Raw genomic sequence first — 24,746 nt, forward strand, 5'->3', positions numbered from 1 at the left:
AAAGCTGAAAATAAATCTTCAGTTCTTAAAATTTATCCTTCCCAGGAGTAGAATTCTCTAGGTGCTCAAGGTCTGATTGACTTGGCTGCAGAGTAGGGAAGCATAGTGTTTTGCAGAATTGCTGTCTGGAAGGGTGGGGATCATCAGTGGAGCAGCAGCCTTCATTATGAGTTTCAGTTTTTCTCAGCTTGTCAGAAATACTACTGTTAATATTGTTTTCAGTTAGCTTGGTGTATTTTGTTTGAAACTGTAATGGTTTCACATGTGCTGAATTCTGTTTACCAAATTTAGTGCAGTGTTTTGAGTGTTTACTCTTTTTTTTTGTGAGTTAGGATTAGGAGAGAAGCAAAAGCAGGTTTAAACCTTAAAGGTATAAAGATACATTTTATTAATGCACATTTAATTAAAAGAAAATGAGAATTAAAATTAAACTTTTAAAACACTTGACCTCCTCCCCGACAAATGTTCACTTTCCCACTGGGAACTGTATATGTTCCCAACATAAAGAGAGAAAACCTGTGATTTTTAGTTAGTTTCACTATTTAAAAATAATCTTTCATCAGTTCTTTAGGAGAGGAGTCTCTCTTAGAACTTCTGTGGAATTCTCCACTGACAGCATGGAACAGTTCTCTTGTGGGTCTTGACTCTCGCAAAAACAGCCGCCTGGGAAACCTGCTTTTGTGAAGTCCCTCCCATTAGCAGCTTTTCTAGCACTGCATGTGGGTTGTTTATTTTAGGGTACTGTTTAAGGGTGCCTTTTTTAGTATAAAATAAAGGTTCTCCTTTTCTATTTCTAAAAATCATCTTAAGGAACAGAGGCTTCCCTTTTCTTTGGCAGCAAGGGGTTTCACATTGCTTTCTATCTTCCTCTGTTCAAAGTTTTCTATTATACCAGTCTACAACTAAAACTAGATTTCTGCATCCTCCTAGTAGCACTTATATGTTACTGGGAAAGTTACATAGTTATATGCATCTATTTTTTATGGTTTTATAAGTGAAGTTCGGCAAAACGAGGCAATTCTTCTCTCCTTTGTCTTACTTAGGGCTTAACTCTCTCTCTTCAGTGACTTGCATCTCATGCCGTGTTTTCTCTGCGCTCACTCTGTCCTTTTCCTCTCACTCAAGGGAAGCATTAGGAAGCTTTGGAAGCCGATTTGTGCAAGGAAAAATGTAATATCTTGCCTTGGGCCTGCAGTGGTCGCACGATCTCTGCCTGGCTAAGGGGCTGTGGAAGTTTAAAGCCGTGCTGATGGGGGAGGCTCAGGAACTGCGGCCAAGACCTCAGTAGCCGGGCTGGTGGATGCCTTCACCCCTCCACCCCTCCATCTCATGGAGTGCTGCTCCCTGGGGCCCAGGGGGAGGTGGGGAGGGATGGGTAGGCTTTAAAGTTAGCTGGATTTTAAGCTGTAGCCTCCCCTTCACCCTGCTGGCAGCTGTGGGGGCCCCAGGGGCAGGGCCAGGCCATGGCCAGCTTCCCCCAAGAGGGAGGAGCAGTAGCCCGGCCCCGTTACCTGTTCCAAGGCAGGAAGGAAAAGGGAAGTTTCCCGGGATCTTCTGATATTTACTCTATGCGTTCACAGGCATGTAGAATTCCTCTATTGGCTATAGTAGCTATCACTTTCAAAACGTGTCACTAACTGGTTTAACTATAACTTCCTGAAAAAAATCACTTCCCCAGCGTCAAACTACCATAGAAACTTAGGGGGTTTTTTTATTTGTTTGTCACGTGGAAGGTCTGAGAGACTTGCCTTTTAAATGCAGATAGGCATAAAAGATAAATCTTAGATTTAAGTGAAAGTTCTTGATGACAATATAAATATATTTATGAAAAACAGAGAAAATTGCTTAGGTAACTAGAGACATCAGACAAGCTAAGCTGTCATGTTAAAAACTTTCAGTATTTTATGTTTAATGATGTTAATTCGGTCCATAAATTTTTAAAGATCGTGTCAAAGCTATGAGTAACGCAGTATGTTTTAATGCATTTTAGGGTGTGTACACCTGGTAGAACTGTTCTTGGGACTAGACTTTCCTTCCATATCCAAAAGGACATGTGGGGCTCGTCTTCCTACATATGACCAAATAGAACTGAGAGTTTTTTTCTCAAATCAGGTTCTAAAAGAGGTTCTAGGGTACAAAAACACATCTGGAACAAGAGAGTTTTTTACCTCTTGACTGTAAGGACACAGTTTGAGCATTCTGGGATGTTCCCTGGTATTTGTTGTCACTGTTTTAGAGCCAGCAGGGGGAGCACGAAGTTCTTACTTGAGGTACTAAAAGAGTGTTTAGAGAATTTTCATTCAGAAATGCTTTTTTTATTTTAAGTGATCTTTGAACTATGGCATAATTTTAGAAGGTTAGATCTTGAGCCTAAAGTTGTTTTGTACTGCTCATAATGAACTCTTTTTTACAGCTCAAAAAAAATTACTTTATATGTTACGAAATTGCTTAAATTATGCTTTCACTTAAAGAAGAACATAAAATTGAGTACCTTCAATTTAGAGAAAAAAAGGGGAAATGAGCCAGCAGTGCTAGCCCTGAATAAAGTACAGCTGCTGTTATGATCCTGGCAGTGGCAGCTCAATACTAGAACGTATTATAGCTTGCAATTATAGAATAGTAGTTGGTGCTGTTGTGTTGTGCTTCTGTGAGCTTCCTGTTCAGTATTTCTTTTATAAAAAGTATCAGCTCATGCATTAAGTCAAGAACTTTGTGTTAGAATCAGTGTGGTACAACAGCACCTTCTCTTATTTGCTTGTCTGCAGGGCTCAGCTCCACCACCTTCTCCAACACCTAACAGAGAAATGAAGAACAAGGCAGTTCTTTGCAAGCCTTTGACAATGACAAAAGCCACGTACTGTAAACCTCATATGCAGATGAAATCTTGTCAGACAGGTAACTCCTGAACTGTGCTAGAACTAAATTCTTCATTGTAGCTTTTTCCTAACTGTTACTGTCTTCTAACATACTGCAAATATTCTGATTTTTTTCCCCACTAAATGGCAGGTGTAAAATATATTTAAATACCTGGCAGTATTTGCCTTTTTCCTTTTGCTTTTAACAGAAAACGAGTGGAAAAAAGAGTATGTCCCAGTGCCTATTCCTGTACCAGTCTACGTTCCGGTGCCTATGAACATGTATAGTCAAAATGTTCCTGTTCCTACCATGGTTCCTGTTCCTGTAAGTGAGACTTCAGCTTCATTTTAAAATTGGCCTCCATTCACATGCATGTGTGGGACCAGCTTGTGTTGCTGGTTATTCTCCTTCTGGTCCATCTGAAGGATTGCAGGGTGCAGCAGGGCTGTTTATTGGAAAAGCATTAGAATCTGACAGTGGCATTTGACTCCCAGGTTGTTCTCTAGGACCTGTCTGCCTGCTTCCAGTGTGAAAATCTTGTGCCACTGAGCTTTTCAGGAAAAGTTCTGAGTGATATGTCTGCTTTTGCTGAATATGCTGAATAAGCCTTTAACAGCAACATTTGTTCTTGTAATAAGGAAGCTGAAAAGGTTGTGTTGGGAAAGGATGGCAGAGTGTGGGATAAGCAGCAATTTGTTGTTAGTCTGAGGTTATAATCAGACACGTTTGAAGTTCCAAAGACCCTTTGGTTCTTTCTTTGACCAGCTATATTTTGTCTTTTTGTTTTTCCTGTGTACTTTCCTGCTTTTCCTTCTGTCTGTAGCTCCTTCATGTTGGGTTTTTAACCTGTCAGCATTTTTTGTTAGCTCACACTAAAATGACTTGTTTCTAACCTGTAAACTTTCTTTTCCAGAAGAAGAGTATAGAATTTTTTTATGGTTGTTGGTTGCTTTGTTGTGGCATTTTTTCTTTTCTAATTATCTCTGCCTCCCTGTCTGCACAGGTGCCAGTTCCAGTTTTTTTGCCCACTACTCTGGATAGCACTGAGAAGATCCTTGCAACAATAGAAGAGCTGAGGGGAAAAGTGCCCTCAGATCCTCTGGAAGCTGAGCTACTGAACTTGTCAGGGGTGGTACCTGAACATATTGGAAAAGCTGAAGCTTCTGATGTGACCAGTGAGTTTCCTGATGAGTTTGCAGTGCTGGGAGATGTGTGTGACGAGAAGGACTGGGTTTGTTTGTTTTTATTTTAGGGAAAATTTGAGTACAACAGTGCTGTCATTGAGGTGTTACATTAAGTTGCATTGTACTTTAAGGTCAGATGGCAACCAAGTACCACACAGCCACTTGCTTATTCCCCTCACACCTGGTGGGGAAGAGACTTGGAAAAAAAAAGTAAACCTTATGAGTCAGTGACACTTTAATGATTGTAACAAGAATAAAATACAGTACTAACTATACTAGTAAATACAATTAAAAGGAGGGAGAGAGGAATAAAACAGAAGAAAACTAAGTGAGGCACTGTACAGGTGCTCAGCACCCACTGGTCCATGCTCAGCCTGTTCTGAGCAGCAACTGATGATCCCCAGCCAACTTCCCCCAATTATCTACTGAGTATTGTGGGGTGTGGGATACCCCTGTGGACACTTCAGCTCAGCTGTTCTGGGCATGCTCTCTCTCAGCTTCTTGTGCACTCTGGTGAAGCATGGGAAACTGAAAAGCCCATGATTTAGAGTAAGCACTACTGAGCAACAACCAACACATTATTCTCATAATTAAAATTTTTATCTGAAGAGCAAAAAGTCCTACATACTTTGTATTTTTAATTTCTCAGTGCCCATGTCTCTTTACTCTTCTTTCCTGGCTCTGCTCTTCTGTATCTTTCCAGAAAAATTTGCCTTCACTCAGATAAAATTTTGAAGGTTTTTTCCCAAGCTCTTTCAACAGTATCTGAAAGGTTGTTGATAAATTACATAAACTTACACTTTGTGCCTCATTATATAGGAAGCCAGCAGAGCTGCAGTCCTGGGAGACTTACTGTATTCAATCTGTTGCTGTTCTTCCACTAAAACTGCACATTTCTGGTAGCACTGCGAGGTTGTAATTTTCAGTTTCTTGCTCTCTTTTGTGAAGCACAGCTAGCTAAATGAGCAGATGTATGGATCAGAGCTTGCTCACTTGCAGAGTACTGAATTTGGAGCAATCAGTGTTTGCCAGAAACTGGAGAGAGTTCAGGCTTTGTTTCTCCCTGTCTGCATGCCTGATTTGAGTAACAGAACCTAGAAAAATAGACTTGAAAATCTGTTCTGTTATGACACGATCAGGTAGGAAAATAGGTAGTTAGGTTTGTCAAGGTTGTTTGAGTTCTGGGATCGGTAGATATGATCCAGGTTCACCAGTATTTGATTTTTTTATGTGTGCTTCCTGACTCACCTTCATGGAGAAGAACAATGGACTAGTAAGTATATTTTATGTTTGAAGTAAATCAGATTGGAGAAGTAAATCTGAGCTCCCGAGAACAAGAAAATGTAGGATGGTAATGAGCACAACAATCAGTTTTAGAACAACTCAGCTTCTAAAGTTATAGATCTGCACCATTTGGTTCATCCATGTGTCGGTTGAAATAATGAGATTTTTTTTCCTTTTCTTTTCAACAGATGTGATAGTTGACTCAAATCTCCTAAACTCAGAGTCACGGACGAGCTTGCCTGATGTTCCATATGAGCCAGACCTTGATATTGAAATAGACTTTCCAAGAGGTAATTCTTCTGTGATTTTAATAAACACTGTGACACTGTGGGCAGCTGTTGCACGTTGTTTACTCACCTTTCAGAGGAGCTTTATTTGGTTTATTTGGTTGCAGGGTCCACCTGACTGACTGTTAGGTAAAACTTTGCCATACCTTTGTAAGCTGGGGGACTTCTGAATTAGTTCTTCCATCTTTCTAAATGAAGTAGTTGAAGCAATGCAAAGAAAAGGGAAAGTTAACCATTTGCAAAGAGCTTGACTGCGTCATTTGTTTTGAACATGGATTTAGGAAAGTTATTTTGAGGGCTCAGGGACTCAGATGGCATGTGTCATGAAAAACATAATGAATGCATTCTTCAATCACCATGTGTTTTCATGGTTTAGAGAAGAAATTACTAAAGGGTCAACTTCCCATTCAAGTTTGTTAGAAATGTACAAGTTGGCATGCTGTACATCACTTGTGTTACCTTTTAATATCTTGGTAATATCCATATCTGCATTTGAAATGGTAGCATTATTTGAATTAAAAGGAAAATACCCACTGCTTTGAGACTTTTCTTGAAAGAAATCCTTGATGCTATGTATTACAGTTTTTACCACTCAACAGAATGCAGAGAACAGTGTCTGCTTCCTTACACCATACCCCAGTTAATCAAAGATCTAAGAAAGCTTCTGGCTGTAGTTACTCTCCCTCTTACATAACTTCTCTTGGACACATGACTCTCATACGTCACCTGGGCAGGTTCTGTAGCAGCTGACAGGCTTCTTTCGTGCTGTGTTGTAGATATCTGCAGTAGATCCCCAGTTTGCTCTGTGCCTAATTTAAAGACAAATGCTGGGGGTTAGTCTGACTTTAATCTTGGGACATTTACTAGTCAGATACATACTAGGTTTTTAACCCTCTTTAAAAGTGAAGCTGGGTACATGAGCTAGAAAACCATAATAGAAAAGAAATAAGCAAGTTGGAGCAGTAAGTAGCAGCAGTCCATAAGAGGCATTGATTACGCTGAAGTGCTTCTGAGATAAGATTCTTTGTGGTATCAGGAGGAGGACTGCTTTTGAGTCTGGGGCAGAGTTCTGAAATCTCTGCATGTAAGTGCTATTTCATCTGCACCAGTTGGTAAGAAATAAGGTGGTGAAATCAGGTTATCAGAAGAGCATTCAATTTTGAGTGAAAACATTCTTTGATGGCTAAATGAGGGGTGAATCATCTTCAATAAAGTAAATAAAGGTGGGACTTGCAACAGTAAATCCATTCAAATGTTATCTCGTTCCTCAACATTGCCTGAAATAGAGTCCTCAGCAGTACCCCTGAAATGTTAAATCAACAATATTGTGATGTATTGCCGTACATTTGCTTACTAAACTTATCTGTAATATCCTTCATGAGCTAGACCTCCAGCACTTGTATAAATATAGACTTAAACCAGTTTCACTGAAGGAGTTTGCCTTCTAATCTTAATGTTTTTAACCAAGTGTAATATGCTACAAAAAAATAACAAAACATTAGTAAAAATAATCTAAATACACGAACAAAGCTGCATATACTAAGTTAATTTGTATTTTTTCCAGCCATAGTTGCTCATTCTCACTGTACCTAAGAATTTTTAATACCAAAGACAGTCTGGGCAGAGAACATTATGTAAGAGTCTACTATAAGGAATTCTACCTTAGCAACTTAAGATAATACTTGAAATGTTGAGCATCGTATCCTCTGAAAGTTACTTAGAAGTAAACTATTTGACAGCTTTGTCTTACAATTTGACAGCTTTGCCTTAGTTTGAATATAAAAATAGGTTTGTTTCCTCTGTGAACAAATTCCAGTGTCTGGTTGTATTTATTTGTGTGCCTCTGTGGACACCTTATGTTAAGGCATACCAATATAGTTAATTGGGTTTTTTTTTTTTTCAAAGCAGTCTTATTTGAAAGACGTTTCAAAATAAGTTTCTGTTAATGTATTTTCAGCAACTGAGGAGCTTGATACGGAAAATGAGTTTTTGTTACCTCCTGTTTTCGGTGAAGAATATGAGGAACAGCCAAGGCCTCGGTCCAAAAAGAAGGTAATTTTTTCATGCTATTAAAAATACCAAGAAAAGTGCAAAATTTTGTAGGAAAAAACATTCAGGGTTTTTTTTGTTAGTTCTCATACTGATTTACAGCATGTTATTGTGTAGTCATACCCAATATCCTGTCTTTATGACATAAATTGATACATTTCAAGCAATAAAATTATTTCAGTGGTATGTCTGTTGCAGGTGACTGTTGGATTTGATAGGAGTGTGATTTGTAAATTCTGGTCGTGTTTCTGCTTCACAGTGGAAGAACTGTTGATGAAATGTGCCACTGTGTATATACCTACTGTATTCTTAGCCAGTGCTATTTTACCTTCTACTTTGAACAAAGGTGTCTTGGTTTAATTTGATAGTAAGGTGGGAAAACATTGGCATTACCGTGGTTTATAATGGGAGCCATAGCATTTCCTTTATAAAAGAGTTTAATTTTTTTTTCCCCCCAGATTTAATTTTAATCTATCTTAGTTTAGACATTGGGTACAAATTAACCATAGTCTTTTATTTAGCAGGACACTACCAAGAAATAGTTTCCTATGCCTGGGACAAAGCTGAAATGGTCTTGTTCCAGTAACTGCAGTAGATGTTGCAGCTTTAAAAGAAACCGAATTTCTGCTAAAGCTTTCTAATATTGAATGGGTCTTTCTAATATCAAATCTGGAGTCTGAGCTTTTGCTATTAAGCACTGGACATTATCCCCATATCCACTGCTGGGCATGCTTTAATCTGGAACCAGTGCTGGCTTTTCCATTGGTGGGTTCATTTGAGCCTACGAGTCGAGCCTGTGACACAGATTTGGCTCATCTTTAGCTCCCTGTGCGTTAACACGACAGAATCCTGTGGGTGCCCTGAGGTTCAGCGTGCACTTCGGCCTGCAGCTGGCTGTGCCAGGTTCTGTGTCCCTGCTGGTGGCATTAACCTCTGTGCTCCCTGGCAGGGCGTGAAGAGGAAAGCCGTGTCGGAGTACCAGTCTCACGATGACAGCTCGGAAAACTCCGAGTGCAGCTTCCCGTTCAAATACACCTACGGGGTAAATGCGTGGAAGCACTGGGTAAAGTCTCGGTATTTAGATGACGAGCTTCCAGAGTTAGAGGAGCTGAAATCAAGTAAGTGTTTCCAAAATTCTGGCATCCAGATTCTGACCTGGTAGGGAAAATTTGCTGTACTTGTGTGATTCTCAGCTGGAATTTTTGATAGAATTTTTTTCATGTCCTTAATGTTCCCAGCATGACTGAGTTTATTTATTTATTTATTTATTTATTTATTTATTTATTTATTTATTTATTTATTTAGGTTTGCCAAACTCTTTATTTTTTTCCTAGTATTTTCTTATTTGGTTCAAAATGCTGGGTCTCACACTTCTCATGAGAGCTAGGACAGCACTTTCTTGGCTATTCTGATTTTCTGTGACCATTTTGATCTTTTGTTTGCATCTTATTTTTTCCTCATATTCTGACTCACTTCAGAGTTCACACCATTTCTGGGCTTTCAAATGGCAAGGGAGGGACATCCTCCTCGTCTTTGTCCTGTAAGATCTTCCTCTGAGGCATGTGGAGCTCTGGCACAAGGTGGCCTTTGATCCCTAGGAGCCATGCTGCTGTTTCTGCAGCTCTTCTCTCTGTACATGTTTGTTCTGGGAGGGAAAAGGGGAGTTGCTGCTACTCCTGCTGCTCTTCAGCTCCCACATGCATCTCAGCACCCTTCTGTTGTGCTCTTGTATCTTTGGAAACTGCCCATTCCTTTGAAAGTGCCCCTCTACACTACTGGCTTCACATCAGCATCTTGGGCTGCCTCTGTGTTCATCCTGAGCTGTGCATGATAGTATATTTGTTGGCAGGTGTTACTGCATTTGGTTTAGACTTTACTGTGGGAGCCTTGATTGTTTTAATACAGACCTAACATTTTAACTGCTTAGTACATTTAAGTCTCGTTCATTGGTTAATGGAGAGGACATCGAGCCAGTTTCCCACTTTCCAGTCAAAAAATACCCCATCCCACCTTCACTGTGTGACAATTCTGTTGTATAATGTAGCGTTTCTTCTCTATTTTACAGTAAAGTCTGTGAAATTAAAGGAAGATCTGTTATCACATACTTCAGCTGAGTTAAACTATGGGTTGACACATTTTGTCAATGAAATTCGAAGGCCTAATGGAGAGAACTATGCACCTGACAGCATCTATTATCTGTGTCTTGGAATTCAGGAGGTTAGTAGAGGCTGTAGAGGCGGGAAATGGAGCTGCTGATATGACTGTAACCCATTTCAGTAGAAGAGTGGAGATAACATGGATTTACTGGCTAGGAGCTACCCTTAATATGTGGCTGTGATCAGGCTGCTATGTAAGCACATTGTGGAAAGCTGTCTGTGTAGGAATTGAGTTTGCAGACCCATCCTGAAAACTCAAACACAAATTGGTATATTGTAATACTTTTAAGCTTCTTGCTGGGTTAAAGCAAGTAATTAACCCAGTCAAAAACGACACAGTCTTTTTCAAATGCTGTGCTTCATTTTGTTTGCTAAAGATGTCCAATGTAAAAACAGAATGAAACAAGGCATGATCTCTTAAGTATTTTACTAATTCAGTTCCTTAGCACATAGAGGAAGCAATCTAATAAAATATCTTTTGGGGAGGTTCTACTTTACTGAGTTCTGCAGACTGGACATGCAGGATAGAGTGCAGGAAACTCGGCTATATTGACTGTCTTACACACAGTTAAGATAGGAAGGAGTCAGGTTAAATGTAATGTATGTGAAGGCAATAACCTATCACTGGCTAATTAGAGAAGCTGTTCCACAGCTTATCTTTTAAGCAGGGAGAGCTGTCTTAAATTTTGCTACCTAAACATAGGTAAAATAAACGGTTCAGAGCTGAGAGCATAGAAAATTTCATTCAAGTTAAAAGGCAATGGAAGATGTGTATAATGTGGAAAGCAAGCTGCTCACAGGGTTTGCAGTTCTACCTAAGCTGTTCCATACTTGAGGCAGACGACTTGTATCAATTAACAAATTTTTAATTGAAATATTTTAAAAATAATTAGTACAATAGTAATTTTCTTGTGTTGCAAGTATGCAAAAATAAAAAGTTAGTCACTACCTTTGCCTCATCGTTGAGACTTGAGAAGCAAACGTTGATTTTAGTCAGTGCCTTTTTAGTCAGTACGGCTACAAGGCGTGTTTCAAATTGAGCTAGCTTTCTGCTTCTGCACTTGCATGATACATTGTCTCTCTGTACCTGTCTGTTGAATTGAAAACACTCATGTTAAGCAGATAAACAGTACACAGAGGGAAGTATGTGTTTATAAAATGGAACTCAAAAAATATTTTTTAATATTTCTCTTTTTACCTTTGAGGTAGTCTATTTTGTCAGTCATGAAAGCTAGTTATGTATAGAGTACCTTTTTTTCAGCTCTTCAGAATTATAGTGTGTGTGGAAACCACAATTATCATGAGGCTTAAGACACATACACAATGATGGAACATTAGTGGAGCAACAAGTGGTCATTTTACCATAATTTTACTGCTTATACTTAGTGTCTTGTATTTAATTCAGGCAGTGTGAACAACCCTGATGTGTTGGCTGGCCAGACTGGTAGGAAGATGTGCTGTGTTCTGATGAATTTGCATTTCACAAAGGCAGACAGCAAGTGAGGGACAGAAACATGAGCTATGAGGGGCTGCATCCATCATCTGTGTGCTACTGGAAAATACTTGGGGTTGGACCACCCTTCTGAAGAAACATGTTTAAGCAAGATAGTGGTATGCTAAATGCAATGCAGCTGTCACAATGTACAATAAAACTCCATGGCCTTACAGAATTTGCTCTGTCTTTTCCATCTGACAACCCCTACCCTGAAAGAGATAGGGTTGAAAGACAACCCCAACCCTGCTACTGCATAGAAGGTGTTGATTTTGTTGAACTTGGAAGGGACTTAGAGGAGATTAAATTATGGCATTCAAAGTTGGGCCAAAGATCATTAATGTTTTGCTATGTCAGAGTAAGTTTCTCTTCAAAGGAAGAGAATGTAGGAACCATAGGCTAGTAAGAAAGTACATTCCCCTTCCACCAGCATTACTGCACTCAGTCATTGTGGCTAAATACACACTCAGTTTGGAGCTTTTTCCTCATGGATAGAATGTGGTTTGAGCCCAGGAGTCATCAAGTCCTAAGTTGGTTGTTTTCTTGTTTTTAATTTTATAAAATAACTTTTTCCTGTAAGGAAGCACTGTAAAATCTGTTCCAAGAACGTGGTCCCTGAGTCAGATGGTGCAGTTTCTCAGTTCAGGTTCATTTGCAGATGAAATCGTTCTGCCTTCAGGCAGAAATGGTTCAATAATGGTTTTGATAACTCTGAAGTAGTGATCCTGGAGAATATCACACTTAGAGATAAAGGCTGCTGCATGATCAGGCAGGCATCTAGTGGAGAGGCTTCATCTAGAGGAAGGTGTTAGCCTGCAGTGCTCCTTTGTTGCATCATGGCCTTCATTCTTTGTCACTAATTGGGATTATTGGGATTTGGTTTGGGGTTTTTTTTTTTCCTTGCTTTTTGTATGTCTGGTAATGGGGTTGTTTGGGCAGCCTGATAGAGTTTGGCAGATGTTTATCTGAAGGCCAGACAAACAAAATCGCTGTGGGCAGCGATTCAGCCTGTTCTCTCCTCTGTTGTGGGATTCAGAGACACATCCAGTTCCTTCCTGTGTGCTGCAGTTACAGTACTGCTCATCTCAGGTGGGAATGGCTTGTGCTCATCCTGCCCCTGTAAGGTTTGTAGAGTAGCAGAGCATGGCATTGTGGTTTGGGAATGAAGGTTTGCAGGTTTGGGGGATAGGTTGGAGTCTGCCCTGCTTCCCAGCCTCATTGTTCTGTAGACTCTGTGGTGCTGGTGGTCCAGGGATATGCAGACTTCTGCTGGGGATGCCAGGGTTTAGTCAGCACTTACTGTGAACCAGGAAGAAGTATTTTTAGTTGAGTTCTCACAGCTTGTCTGTGGATTGGTTTTGAACAAATTTTCAGTCTTCATTTTCACTGCCAGCTTTCAATGGGAGTGTTTAATGTGAACCAGAGGGAAATACACAGAGGAAGAATGTGCCAGGGAATGGAGGGGCAAGCACCATGGAGTTTATAGGAAGCTGTATTATCTGGCTTAGAATTGCTTTGTAAAATCAAAACTGGTGTATGTAGAAACAAGCACACGTGGGGGAATGTTGTGCTTTGAGGAATTCGTTAAACTTATCATATAAAATAGTTATCTAAATGAAAACGTTTTTGAAAATCTGTAGGAAGTGTGTTCATTATTTTTCCCTTATTATAAAATTAAGTGCAAAGATAAGGAAGGCAGGATGTACCGAGCTGTGATCACCTATTATAAATAAGTGTTGTGTTTAGTGTGATTTCAAGTCTGGGTACAGAAATAGATGCCATTTCCAGAAGCAAATGCAGGTTTTTTGTCTGTCACTTCTATTGTATTCACTAACAGGCATGTTCTTGCAAAGATAATGCTGAAGTAGAAAGTTTAAGGAGCCAATCCTCCCTTTCTCAGAAATGTCTCCAGAGGGGATAATGTCAAATAGTAGTCCTCAGCCATTAATTCTTGGGAAAGGTTCAAAAGAATTTCTGTCTGTAAGGTCAAGAGGGGTAAGATAATTAGATTACAGAATAGGCCAGTGCCTGGCACCATCCTGTCATCTTTCTTGTAATGCTGTGTATTATTACTACAAATATATAGGTTTTGGTGGCGGGTTTTTTCCCTCCATTTTTGTATTGCAGGATGGTGTTGTTACTCTAGAGAGTTCACATTTAAAAGGGTGGACTCTTGGTAAATGTGGGTTTGTTTGGGGTCTTTTTGAAAGCTTAGGTGGAGGAAAAGGTATATTAGCTGTTTGTGGTTTGTGGGTTTTTTTAATGACTCTCTGTTCACTGATACAATGTTGCACACAGGAAATCTTAGAGAAAAATGTTAGTTGTAATTAAACTGTGATTCATATCCAGTTAGAAATTTACAACATACAATTATATTGAAAGTAACGGTTACCTTTTAGATATTGGAAAAGTGGCATAGGTTTATTTTTAGATACTGTTTTTCAGTACAATGCTTGCACAGTTACAAAAATAAGAACCCTGTAGCACGGGAGTTGTTCTAATCTGGAATTATAAATACTGTCTCTCTCTCTCTTTTCTATAGTATTTGTATAGAAGTAATCGGAAAGACAACATATTTATTGATCCAATCTACCAGACATTTGAACAGGAATTAAATAAAATCCTTCGAAGCTGGCAACCAAGCATACTTCCAGATGGTAATTTTCTTTTGTATGTTTTTCATCTCTTAATAATTATGTATCCTTAAGCATGCATATATATATATATATATACACATATATGTGTATGTATATGTATATGTTATGCATTGCAATAGTAGTTGAAGAAGAATTACACGGATGTTTTCTAATGTAAAAACTGTACCTGTTTTTATTTGTCTTGTTTCTGGGTAATCAATGCTACAAGAGTTGGTTTTGCCACTGACTGTTAAAATTGACTATCCATCTTTAGGAGAGAATGTTAAAAAAAGCTCTTTGACCTGTAGTTTTTACCTGAGCTGTATTTAATTTTTACCCATTTTTTTCCCAAATGGAAGCAGGCAGGCAGGCACTGCACTGTATGTAGGTTGGCCTGCTAACAAGTGATGTATTTTATAATTCCTCACCTGGATTAGAACAACTCTTTGCTGGGAGTCTTCTGCTCAGAAGGGTCATCGGTTCATGGAGAAAGCAATTTTTTCCCAGGAGACCAATGTTGGTGCTGAACTGCAGAATCAACTGTTCTTCCATTATTCTCACAATCCTCTCTTGAGTGGGGGCTTGTCCTTGCCAGACCCTTGGCTTTCTCTTCTCAATATTGACTTCTCTCAGTACAGCCCAGAGAGCCTCAGTGTTGGGCCCTTCCTATACCCTCTTATGGTCCAGGAGTGCATTCCAAGTGAGATATCCGTTAGTAATAATAAAAAAGTACAATGTTTGGAGGCCTTAACCTGAGCAGAATAAAATGAATATGCCTTTTATGACTGAATTAAGGTTACTCCACTGAATATTAATTTCTGTGAAACAGCATGAGAGAGCTGCATCTCAGCAATGCTCTTGTAACTAAAGAAAAATGTGTCCTCTCTGAAACTGTCTGTACTGATATTTCCCATTGACTCTCTCAGTGAGTGTCTTAAACCAGTTGGGTTTGAGAAGTGTGGACATATAAATTAGTAAGTTTATCAGTGGCTTCTGTCATGATCATTTTGTTATATTTCACAGTAAAAAAAAACCTTATTTTTTTTCTCTTTTTGCACCTTGATAATTCATGGGTTAATCCATTTTATTTTCTCTACTGTTCTTTTTTTCCAAGGATCAATATTCTCTCGAGTTGAAGAAGATTACCTTTGGAGGATTAAGCAGCTAGGATCGCATTCACCTGTTGCTCTTTTGAATACTCTGTTCTACTTTAACACTAAATATTTTGGCCTGAAAACAGTGGAGCAGCACTTAAGACTTTCTTTTGGCACTGTTTTTAGACAGTGGAAGAAAAATCCTCTAACAATGGAAAGCAAAGCTTGTCTTCGATATCAAGTGTCTTCCCTGTGCAGAGCTGATAATGAAGGTACTATGGCAGTTCAAAATCATTATTTCAGGAGCATCCACATGGTGCTGATGAGGGACATCTGGGCACTTGGCCAGGAGCCAGAGCTCTGCCTTTGCACACAAAGTCTAGCAGCTCTCAGCTCTCAGAACTCTAATTGGAGTGGTCCATGGAGACTGTAGGGTCTGTGAGTTGAGTCCAATGGTCTCCATGTGAAATGCTGTGAACTTTGCTGTGACTGTGGGTGGCATTTCCAGTGTGCAGATTTGCACAGTTGTGGTGACTTCATGGGCTGCTTATGGGGAATTTTACTGAAAAATGTAAAATGACTTCAGGTTATAGCTCAGATGTTGTTGATTTTCTTCTTAAAGATAAAATTGCTACTGGAAAAAGAAAACATGAAGATGATGTGCCAGTATTTGAACAAATTGAAAACACATCTGATCCAGCTAGATGCCCTGTGAAAATGTTTGAGTGCTATCTGTCTAAAAGGTAAGTGTGATAAAGGGTAATACAGACAGGGTCTGGAGTAAACCAGGTCCAGTAAGGAACTGTTCTGATGCAACATGAAATGTGCTCAAGCAAAGGGAATAGGTTGAAATCTGAAAAACACCTGAATGAAGGTATTGAAATCTCCAGTTTTGTATCTGGACAAGATGTGCATTAAGTGTGGGAGCAGTGGAGTACTTCAGTGTTAATTGTCAAGGGCTCCATCTGGGAATGGCAATACAATTCAGTTTTCTTACTTGGGAATACTAAGTATCTCTGCAGACAGTTGCTAGCAAGGGATCTGGTGAGTTTTGCCACTGGAGATTTTGAGATGAGGTCCCCATCTCTTCACAAAGAATTATATTAAGACAATGGATATGCTTCACTCTAAGTTACCAGGCATCTGAAATGTAGATGCTTTTGAGGTACTGAGTGTGGAAGCATGTTTAAAATATTTCGTAGTAGGAAAACTACTACCACTGGCAGTAACTCAGTATTTAGAAATAGCTTCTTTACTTCCAATCTCCACAATTAATTGGGCAGGAAGGAAGGAAGTAGAAAGCACAACATTAAAAAAAAAAAAAAAAAAGCTTAGGCAACTCTTTAAAAAATTAATTTACTAGCCAAGTGTTTTGGAAGCTTGAAAGCAAGATTCCTTGGAAGGTACTTCTCCTTAATTGTAAAGCCATTCAGATGACTGATTTTAATGTAGATTTTGTGTAATGCTAAGGAAAATGTGGGCAAGTGATACCGAAGAAATAAAATCACCTTGTATGTACAACACAATAAATTAGGAATGAGACTCAGCGTGTGTTAGGAAACAGCATCTTAGTCTTAAAGATGAAGAAAGAGCTCACACACAGCATCAGCAGAAGCAAGAGCATGTGATGTTACAGAGAGAAACAAGTAAAGCGTAGCTTGTATCTGTTAATGCGACCACTTGTTTTTCATAAACTCAGTTGATCCTGGTTGTTGCAGGGAGATTTTGCCTTCACTTTTTCTACTTTCATGATTTGGAAAGGATTTGTCATTAAGGTCGAAGTTGGACTTTTGGACTAAGTTACACAGTCCCTGGGGGAGAGACCAGGAGGAACATCTCTTCTTTGGGGAAAAGAGTACTCTTAAACCAAATTGTAGCATCAGTTAGGATGTGGTTTCAAGCCATGCTGTCCTGCAGATGCTGGTCACCATTGTTAACTAAAGCAGTAGACTGTTTCTCCTTCTGCTTCTAATTTTGTTTAAATAATTTTAGTGGAATACTTAACACTGTAAAAATATTTGTAAAATTTTAGGTAATGCCAGCTGTTTGAAATGTACTTGGCAACTAGCAGACACCTGTAGCTGAAATTTCAGGATGCTTTCATTCACAGCTATGAAACACTGTATTATTGTCCCATTATAGTCTCAAACTGCACCTGAGGGGTTTAGGTTGAACATTAGGGAAGAACTTTTCCACAGAAAGAGTGATTAGGCATTGGAATGGACTGCCCGTGGAGATGGTGGAGTGACCATCCCAGGAGGTGTTTAAGGAAAGACTGGACTTGGCACTCAGCGCCATGGTCTGGTTGACATGGGAGTGTTGGGCCACAGATTGGACTTGATGATCCCAGAGGTCTTTTCCAACCTAATTGATTATGTGGTTCTGTGATAGATTGTTCCTATAAAAATACGGTTGTTTCAAGAAAGTAGGGAGGAGGTTAAAATACTTAAATTATTAGACTATATTAAACAACCATATTTTACTACTTATCTGGCCCTTAATCTGATTTACATGAGAGCAGAAAAATCCAACCATCACCCCAGCAGGTGAAGAGCAACACCTGAAAGCTTATCAACCAATTTAGGAAGGTGAGCTGGTAAAAATCCTTATTTTTAGTAGAAATATGAAATAGAGTTGACTCCTGAAGGCTGCAATATTTGTGAAGGAGGGAGCTTGAGTGATCACTTGCTCATCCAGAATTGAAAATTCTCTTCTAAGATGGGCCTAAATGGATGAACTGCTAGAATTTCCTGAAAGGAGTCTTCTCTAGTGTCTTAGAGGACATTTCTGAGCTGCATCTAACTCCTTAATAAAGCGGGTAAGGAGTTAAGGGATTAAGATTTGTAACAACCAACCTTTTAAATTAAATAGGAGGAGGAGGGATTTCAGCTGCTTAGATTTCTGTGCATCTCAGAACTACCATCCTTGGCTCTTCAAGTCTACAGGCTTTACATTCAGAGGTAGCCACATCAGCCAACAACTGTGTGAGCAATTATTGGTTTAATTTGTGTTATAATTAGTGTTGGGCCTCTTTGCAAATCATGGAATACACTTTCTGGTTTAGCAAGACCTGGATCTGCAGGTTTTTGAAGAGTCTGTGGTCTCTTGCATGCTTACTTAGTCCCAGGCATCTGAGGATGCTGGGTTTGCACCAGACCTGGCATGGCTCCTTCTATCAACAAGGCTACATTTCTCCACATTATTCTTTTTGGTTTGGTTGGTTTGGGGGTTTTTTTTGTGGCTTGCCTAGGTGCAGTTAAAATTTCGTTTCCGCAAGATTTTGGAACTGCTTGGCGTACTGTTTTGTCCTGTGAGGCCGTGTTTCTAACCCCCTGTGTTTTCCTCCTTGTAGCCCACAGAATCTGAATCAGAGGACAGACATGTTCTACCTGCAGCCGGAGTGCTCCGTGTCGGCGGAGAGCCCCATCTGGTACACTGCCACTTCACTGGACCGCAACACTTTGGAAAATATGCTCGTACGGGTTCTTTTAGTAAAAGATATTTATGATAAAGACAATTATGAACTGGATGAAGACATAGATTAAAACGAACTTCCAAAAACTGTCAAGGCAACAAACAGCATTAGATATAGTCATGCTGCTAGACCTTTACTATGGAAAACATTTCAAGTTTACCCTTTGTTTTATGAGTTTTGTAGCAGTGTGTACCCTCACCCGGGTATTACCATGTAAATAGTTCGTGAGTGGAAGTCTCCATTATTCTGCGTAGTGGTTTTAGGATCCATAACAAACACATTTCAGATTCTTTTTTTTATTATTTATTTGATTAGGTATGTTTGTAACTTTTTACATTGCAAAATATGAATGAGAATGTGCCATGTGTAATTTTTTTTTCCCCCTGTAGTAAAATACATCCATGTTGCACAACTCTGCTGTTGGAAGCTCCTTTGGAGGAGGCTCTTTTAATGGCTTCTTAAACCGGATGCTTGTGTATGGGTAGCACTACTAAAGTTTAGAACTTGCTGTGTCTTTCAGAATTTTTAAATGAATTGTAAACTAATAGGTTTTTTACTTTTTAGTTACTGAAGCCTTATAAGGTTATGTAGAGAGATTCCATCTTATGTACCAAAAATAGACAAAAGAGAATGCTGTCAATATTGGTGTACTGTAATGTGAATCTATTCTGGTGAAAACATTTTTTTGTTGCCCTTATTAAAACCTTAGTGTCCTTTCGTTACTTGTGACTCTCTCTCAATTGCCCCTAAAACAAAATATATATGTAAAAATAAATGAATATAAGCTTAGAGCATGTGGTCATCAAGACACGTATTTTGTAAAAAAGAAGACTAAAACCAAAAGCCCCTCAAAAAAAAAAAGGGGGAAAAAAGGAAAAAGGAAAAAAAAAGAGATGTCTGATGACAATGCTGTATAATCCTTTTTTCATCCTTCCTTTTCCAATCATAAATGCCAGTACCTCATATTAATGTAAATTTGTCCTTTGTAGCCTTATAGAAAGGGGTTCTATGCCATATTATGTGCAGTAATATGGTATGCTAAATTTTAACTTCTGTTTGTCCTTGCGTTGCTGTATTTAAATACAGTCAATACTTGACTATGGAAAGAAGATTCTTTTAACTAATGCCTCCATTCAAAAGCCATATGAGATGTGAAGTTGCAACAAGTCGAAAGATAATTTTTCTTGAAGAAAAATCCTTTCATTTGCTCTAAATCCTTTCCTTGTGCTTACTTTACTTAAGTAGTCTGATTTCCAGATACATGTTTAAATGCTCAAGTTTTGTTACTTGCTCTTATTTAACTGATAAAAACAGTATGGTGGTTCAAGCAATGGTTTTGCTATTGTACTGAAAGGAATGTAGTAGAATAATCTACTATAAAGTACTCATAAGCTTAAATCTCTCCTAAATGGCATTAATTATCTGTTGAGAGGAATCATCTGCTAAAGGAGAAATTTTCTGTGTATATATATTACCACCTGAGGATTTATTTCGTGCAAGGGCTGCATGGCTTTTTCATTTTTCATAGCTTAAAAGAATGCACATAAGGATGCATCTTTCTATATAGATAAATAAAGCTTCAGTTGCTTTGTTTTGTTAAACAAGCTTATTTAAATTTCTGCTATTCTGGTGTGTCTGTGAGTATGTATTGATTTTAGATATACCACTATTTCAAATGGAGATGGAAATGTCCATGTTTAATTTTTCATTTCTTTTTGGTGGCATTACCCTTCCTGTGAAATCAAGAAATACAACACAGCACCAGTGAGTAGATCACCAACAGCTTCAATGCACTTTTCCCTTTGTGAGTGAATATTTAAAAACTTAGTTCATTAACACTTGTTTTTTCCAAGCAGCAGCTATAGAATATGCCCATTATACATAAAAGGGATGAAATCAGGAATTGTAGTCATTGTTCTGTTCTGGTCTCCCCAGCTTTTTTAACACCTGATTTAACCATAAGCTAAATTTTCATATGGGGATCATTACTCATTACCTGTGAAAAATTACATTTGAAATATTTTGTTTAAGGATAGCTTGCAGCCCTTTCTCTATAGTTCAGACTTCAGGAACTTCAGCAGAGGCTTAAATAGCTCCCTGGATTATAAGAGTATTAAATCATGAACATACTTTTGTAAAACTGCAAACCTTTAATGTGAAACTGAAAGTTATGTGTTGAGTGTTTTGTCTTAAGCAAGAGTTTTAAATTCTTGGTCTCAAAATCAGATTACAGCTGTTTCTTAAATAGTAAGGTCTGTTTTAGTATGGCATGTTGAACAATCTGTAGGCATTTTCAGCACCAGAAGGAAATAATGCTGCTTAAGTTTTATCAGAAACCACATTATTGTTGTAAATTCTTGCAGTTTTCTACTCAAGATTCATCTACCATCAGTAAAAATATCCAAGTTGGGTTTTGAAATAGACATTGTTACATATAGGTCCATGTTGGAAATACAAAGACAGTTGTCAAGAAAATAACTTATTCCAGAAGATGGAGCTATTCCATCATCAGCAATAATGTTTTTCGAGTGGTTCATGTGTTCAGATTGAACGTTGTAAACTGCAGAGATATTGCAGTCAAGTCTGCATCATGGTTCAATGTATGCATTTTATTCCTAAATTTGAATGGTGATGCGAAATGCAATAAAATACCTTAGTTCTGAAAAAATAAAGATATGCAATTTTATAATAATTAGGAGTTCAGGGCAAATCGGGTTTTTTTATTTACTCTGGCAGAACTGTCAGCAGCTAGAGTCGAATAAGGTTGATGTCAAGGAATTATATGCTCTGCAGGACAAAATATGATGCTCTGTTCTACACAGGCTTTCAGGTAGTGATGTGCCTAAGAAACCTGCCCTCATTTTCCTTCTTAGGAGGGTGTGTAGTGGCACCCTGGCTGTTGAGGGCATCCCGTGAGCTCTGGCAGAGATTACCTGAGAAATGTAGCGTGGGGACTACACCACTCTGTCCACACACAGCCCTGCACTCCAGTCCTGGTGGTTTTCTTAACTTCTCCAGTCGTGCCAACATGTGCTCTGCATCTTGCTGTCAGATCAAGTTTTGAACAATTCCCAGGTGAAGTATTACCTTAAGTCACTAAGAAAGTTAGACAGTAGCAGTAAGAAAATTACATAGAAAATACAGCTCAGTGTGAAAAATGAATGCAATTTTAAGAAAATAAATTTACTTTGTTAGTCATCTTTTTTATCTGTGACTGTGTTCAGTCAATGAGAATAATGCAGCTTTTTGTAATTAGGGAACTAAGCATAAATTACAACAGTTGATTTTAGTTGAACAAAAGGTTGGGGTTGTGAAATAATTTCACTGTGTACAATATTAATTACCTTTAAAGTGCTCACAGTGGGACTCTACAGTGCAGCAAAATTTTCTTAGCATCTATGACTGTCCCATGAGAGGCTGTATAAATCGTTGGTGGAGAGGTGGTCCATAAACATTGCAGTCTCACCAGGAGGTGGTGTGTGAGATGGAAGAGAAAAAGGCAGGAGTAGTGGTAGGAACTCATCCCATACTAATTTTTGCTGATGTTTTTTATTATATAGGAGGATTATTTTTTTTTTGTTCCACTTTCCCATTATGACTGTTACCGTTAGGAACAGCAGTTAAATATTTTGGTTTCCATGTTTTTAAACATCTGCTTTTCAATTCATTGCACTCATGTTGTGCATTATATAATACACATTATGTGCAGGACTGAGTATGTTGCAGAGTAAGTGGAGTGGGAGGTTAGGTTACTGAGATGTAAGAGGGTGTTTGGCCATTATAAGTGAAATGAGTCTCTGGATTATAATGCCAAAGGTTAATGATATTTTGGAAGCATTGACATTTGAAGTGCCCTTTGTTTAGGGTTAGAACTAAACCATAGGGTTTGTGTATCTCATGAGGGTTGTGAGTGTGGCCTGCTGTCCCAGGGGCTCAGTTTTGTGTGGCAAGTTCTCATTTCTCAAGTGAGAAATAAAGCTTTCCTCCGGCAGCTTTTGGATTTGAAGTGTTGGAACCCAAAAGTCTCAGCACATGAGCCACAGCACTTGGGGCCAGCATGTGATGGGGAATGTGCTTTGAAACTCAGGCTAGTGTTTGTGTCTGACACAGGAAAACAGGACAGAAAAGATTGACTGTGTCCACTCTGAATAACTAGCAGAGTTTAAAAGGTGCAGGTTTAATACGTACTTTCTGATGATGCCTTCTGAGCTCCTGACACCTGTTACAACTTCCCACACAGCCTGGCTCGGAGCTTTTCAGCCAACAATTCCTGTACTCATGGTGGATGTGGAAGAGGTATGTAATTTAAAGGCCAGGTTTAGTCTGGCCAGTTTTATTTTCAGGAAGTTGGTGTGTTGGTGTTTCCAGATATACGTATCTGAAAAATTGTTTCCTCACCCAAGAACTGGTTATCTTTATGGAATAAAGGTACTGATACAGCAGTCATGCATGACACATTTGCAGGTGCATCATTTGAGTAGGGAAGGATGCAGTTAACTCTCTGTATTGTGTCCCAGGTACTGGTGAGGTTCTGCAGCACTTCTACTGATTGTTTCATAACATGTTTTTCTATCTCCAGTGTGCTTCCCCCCCCGCCCCCCCACTTTATTCGTGGTTGTTTTTTTGATTTGTTTTGCTTGGTATGTGAAATTAAAAGAAGAAAATCTTTGAAGATAACAGTTCTTGGAAAAATCCTTCAAGGGCAGCATCAGCCATTTCCTCTGTTGCTGGCAGGAGGATGTGAGAGGTGGCTATTGGCATGGTTTTACCCAGGCAAACCTGTGTCAGTGCCAGTTCTGGAAACACTTCTGAGAAGAGCGATTTCTGCAGATGTTCATAAATAGCAAATAGAAAATGAGAAGATCAAACTCAACTTTGGTTTCCTGCTCCTTCGAATTCCGGCAATGTGAGTATGAATGAGACATGAACATGATCTGAGTTTTGCTTTCTCAGCAATGTGGCATTTCCTAGAGAGATGGTGTGTGGCACTTGTGAGGGCCATTTCTGGCTGCCATCCTGCCTTGGGGCAGGGGACAATGCTGCTGCTTTCCTTCCTGATACGAGGGCTGAAAGCTTCCTAGAACTGTAGAAATGTTCAAAGCGTTGGTGGGTTGTGTCATGTACCATGTGCTTAGGTACTTGAGAGCACCTACTGTATTTTGGTTTTATACAACAATTCTGGTTCCTAAAACATGAAACCTCTGTGTCCTTTTAGGTAAAGGAATGGGAACAGCCTTGTCATTTGTGTAATTTAAACTGCTGACATTTCATTTGTGCTAAAACACTGGAAGTGCTTTACCAGTTTAAAATACGAAAAATTATTTCTTACTGTGTTAGCTAAGTAAGTTGTGAAGATTACTTCCAGTCATGAAGGTTATTTCTGCTTTTAGCATACATTATACAAGGCAGTATGTGTAGTATTTGCATTTCTAGTCTTTAATATTTTTTTAAATACACTTCTTGGAACTGAAGAGAGCTTTTCAGCTCAGGATAAAGCTATGTCTTTAAGAGAAAGGAAGAGGCTCACCATCATTGCAAAATCATCAGCCTTGGTACCTCTGGAAAAAACTAATTCCAAAAATCTTCCTTCCTCATTATATCTTAAAGTATTTTCTGTTTGTCTGTTCTCCAGCCCTATATGTGACATTCACATTAGTATGTAGCAACTCTATTGTGATAATAAAAAGAATAAATACAGGAAGATTTATAATCTGATTTCTGTTAACTTAAGAAATAAAGCTCTTTTTTTTCCCCTTTTTTCCCCCCTCTGATGAATTCTGTCTGTATCAGTCACCAACAAGGATTAAAGGCAAAAGTTGTAAAACATAATAAATAAGAAAAGACAAGTTTGAAAGAGAACAGGAGGAAGAGCAGTCTTTGGTCCTAATGTCATCTGATGGAACTGAAAAGACCTTTGAATTCTCTACCAGTGTGTCCATTCAGTTCAGGTTGGCTGGAGGATAGGAGCCCAGGCACCTTTAGCAATGGACAGACTTGTTCATATACGTGTTCCTGTATCTTGGACAGCTCCTACTGAAGCAGTCATCTCTGAGAACCTTCAGGCTGAAAGTATTTCTTATAATAAAATTCCACCTCATCCCCAGAAGTGGTGTCCAACGTGTATTTTGGCATATTAAAAAAGTGTCCTTACCCTCAAGCGAGAACGTTCTCATTTGTATCCTTGGTATCTCAAGATACAATGGTTTCTTCTTGAGTTTCAACTGGAGAGTCCC

General features: G+C 38.8%; 1 protein-coding gene across 3 annotated transcripts in view; it reads left to right on the forward strand.

The window, feature by feature from the left end:
• Window positions 1-19,235, forward strand: part of ZMYM2 (zinc finger MYM-type containing 2) — a 68,759-nt gene extending 49,524 nt beyond the window's left edge. For all 3 annotated transcript variants that reach the window (XM_066313034.1, XM_066313033.1, XM_066313036.1), the window contains 11 exons: window positions 2,766-2,895; window positions 3,065-3,180; window positions 3,860-4,031; window positions 5,513-5,614; window positions 7,569-7,663; window positions 8,610-8,778; window positions 9,726-9,877; window positions 13,851-13,965; window positions 15,059-15,310; window positions 15,661-15,781; window positions 18,391-19,235. In XM_066313034.1, coding sequence (XP_066169131.1) covers window positions 2,766-2,895; window positions 3,065-3,180; window positions 3,860-4,031; window positions 5,513-5,614; window positions 7,569-7,663; window positions 8,610-8,778; window positions 9,726-9,877; window positions 13,851-13,965; window positions 15,059-15,310; window positions 15,661-15,781; window positions 18,391-18,583 — 1,617 coding nt within the window. In that variant the 3' untranslated portion in view covers window positions 18,584-19,235. The remainder of the gene's footprint in view (window positions 1-2,765; window positions 2,896-3,064; window positions 3,181-3,859; window positions 4,032-5,512; window positions 5,615-7,568; window positions 7,664-8,609; window positions 8,779-9,725; window positions 9,878-13,850; window positions 13,966-15,058; window positions 15,311-15,660; window positions 15,782-18,390) is intronic.
• Window positions 19,236-24,746: the final 5,511 nt, after the last annotated feature.

This window comes from Sylvia atricapilla, chromosome 2 (assembly GCF_009819655.1).
Source record: "Sylvia atricapilla isolate bSylAtr1 chromosome 2, bSylAtr1.pri, whole genome shotgun sequence".
NCBI classification, from domain to species: domain Eukaryota; kingdom Metazoa; phylum Chordata; class Aves; order Passeriformes; family Sylviidae; genus Sylvia; species Sylvia atricapilla.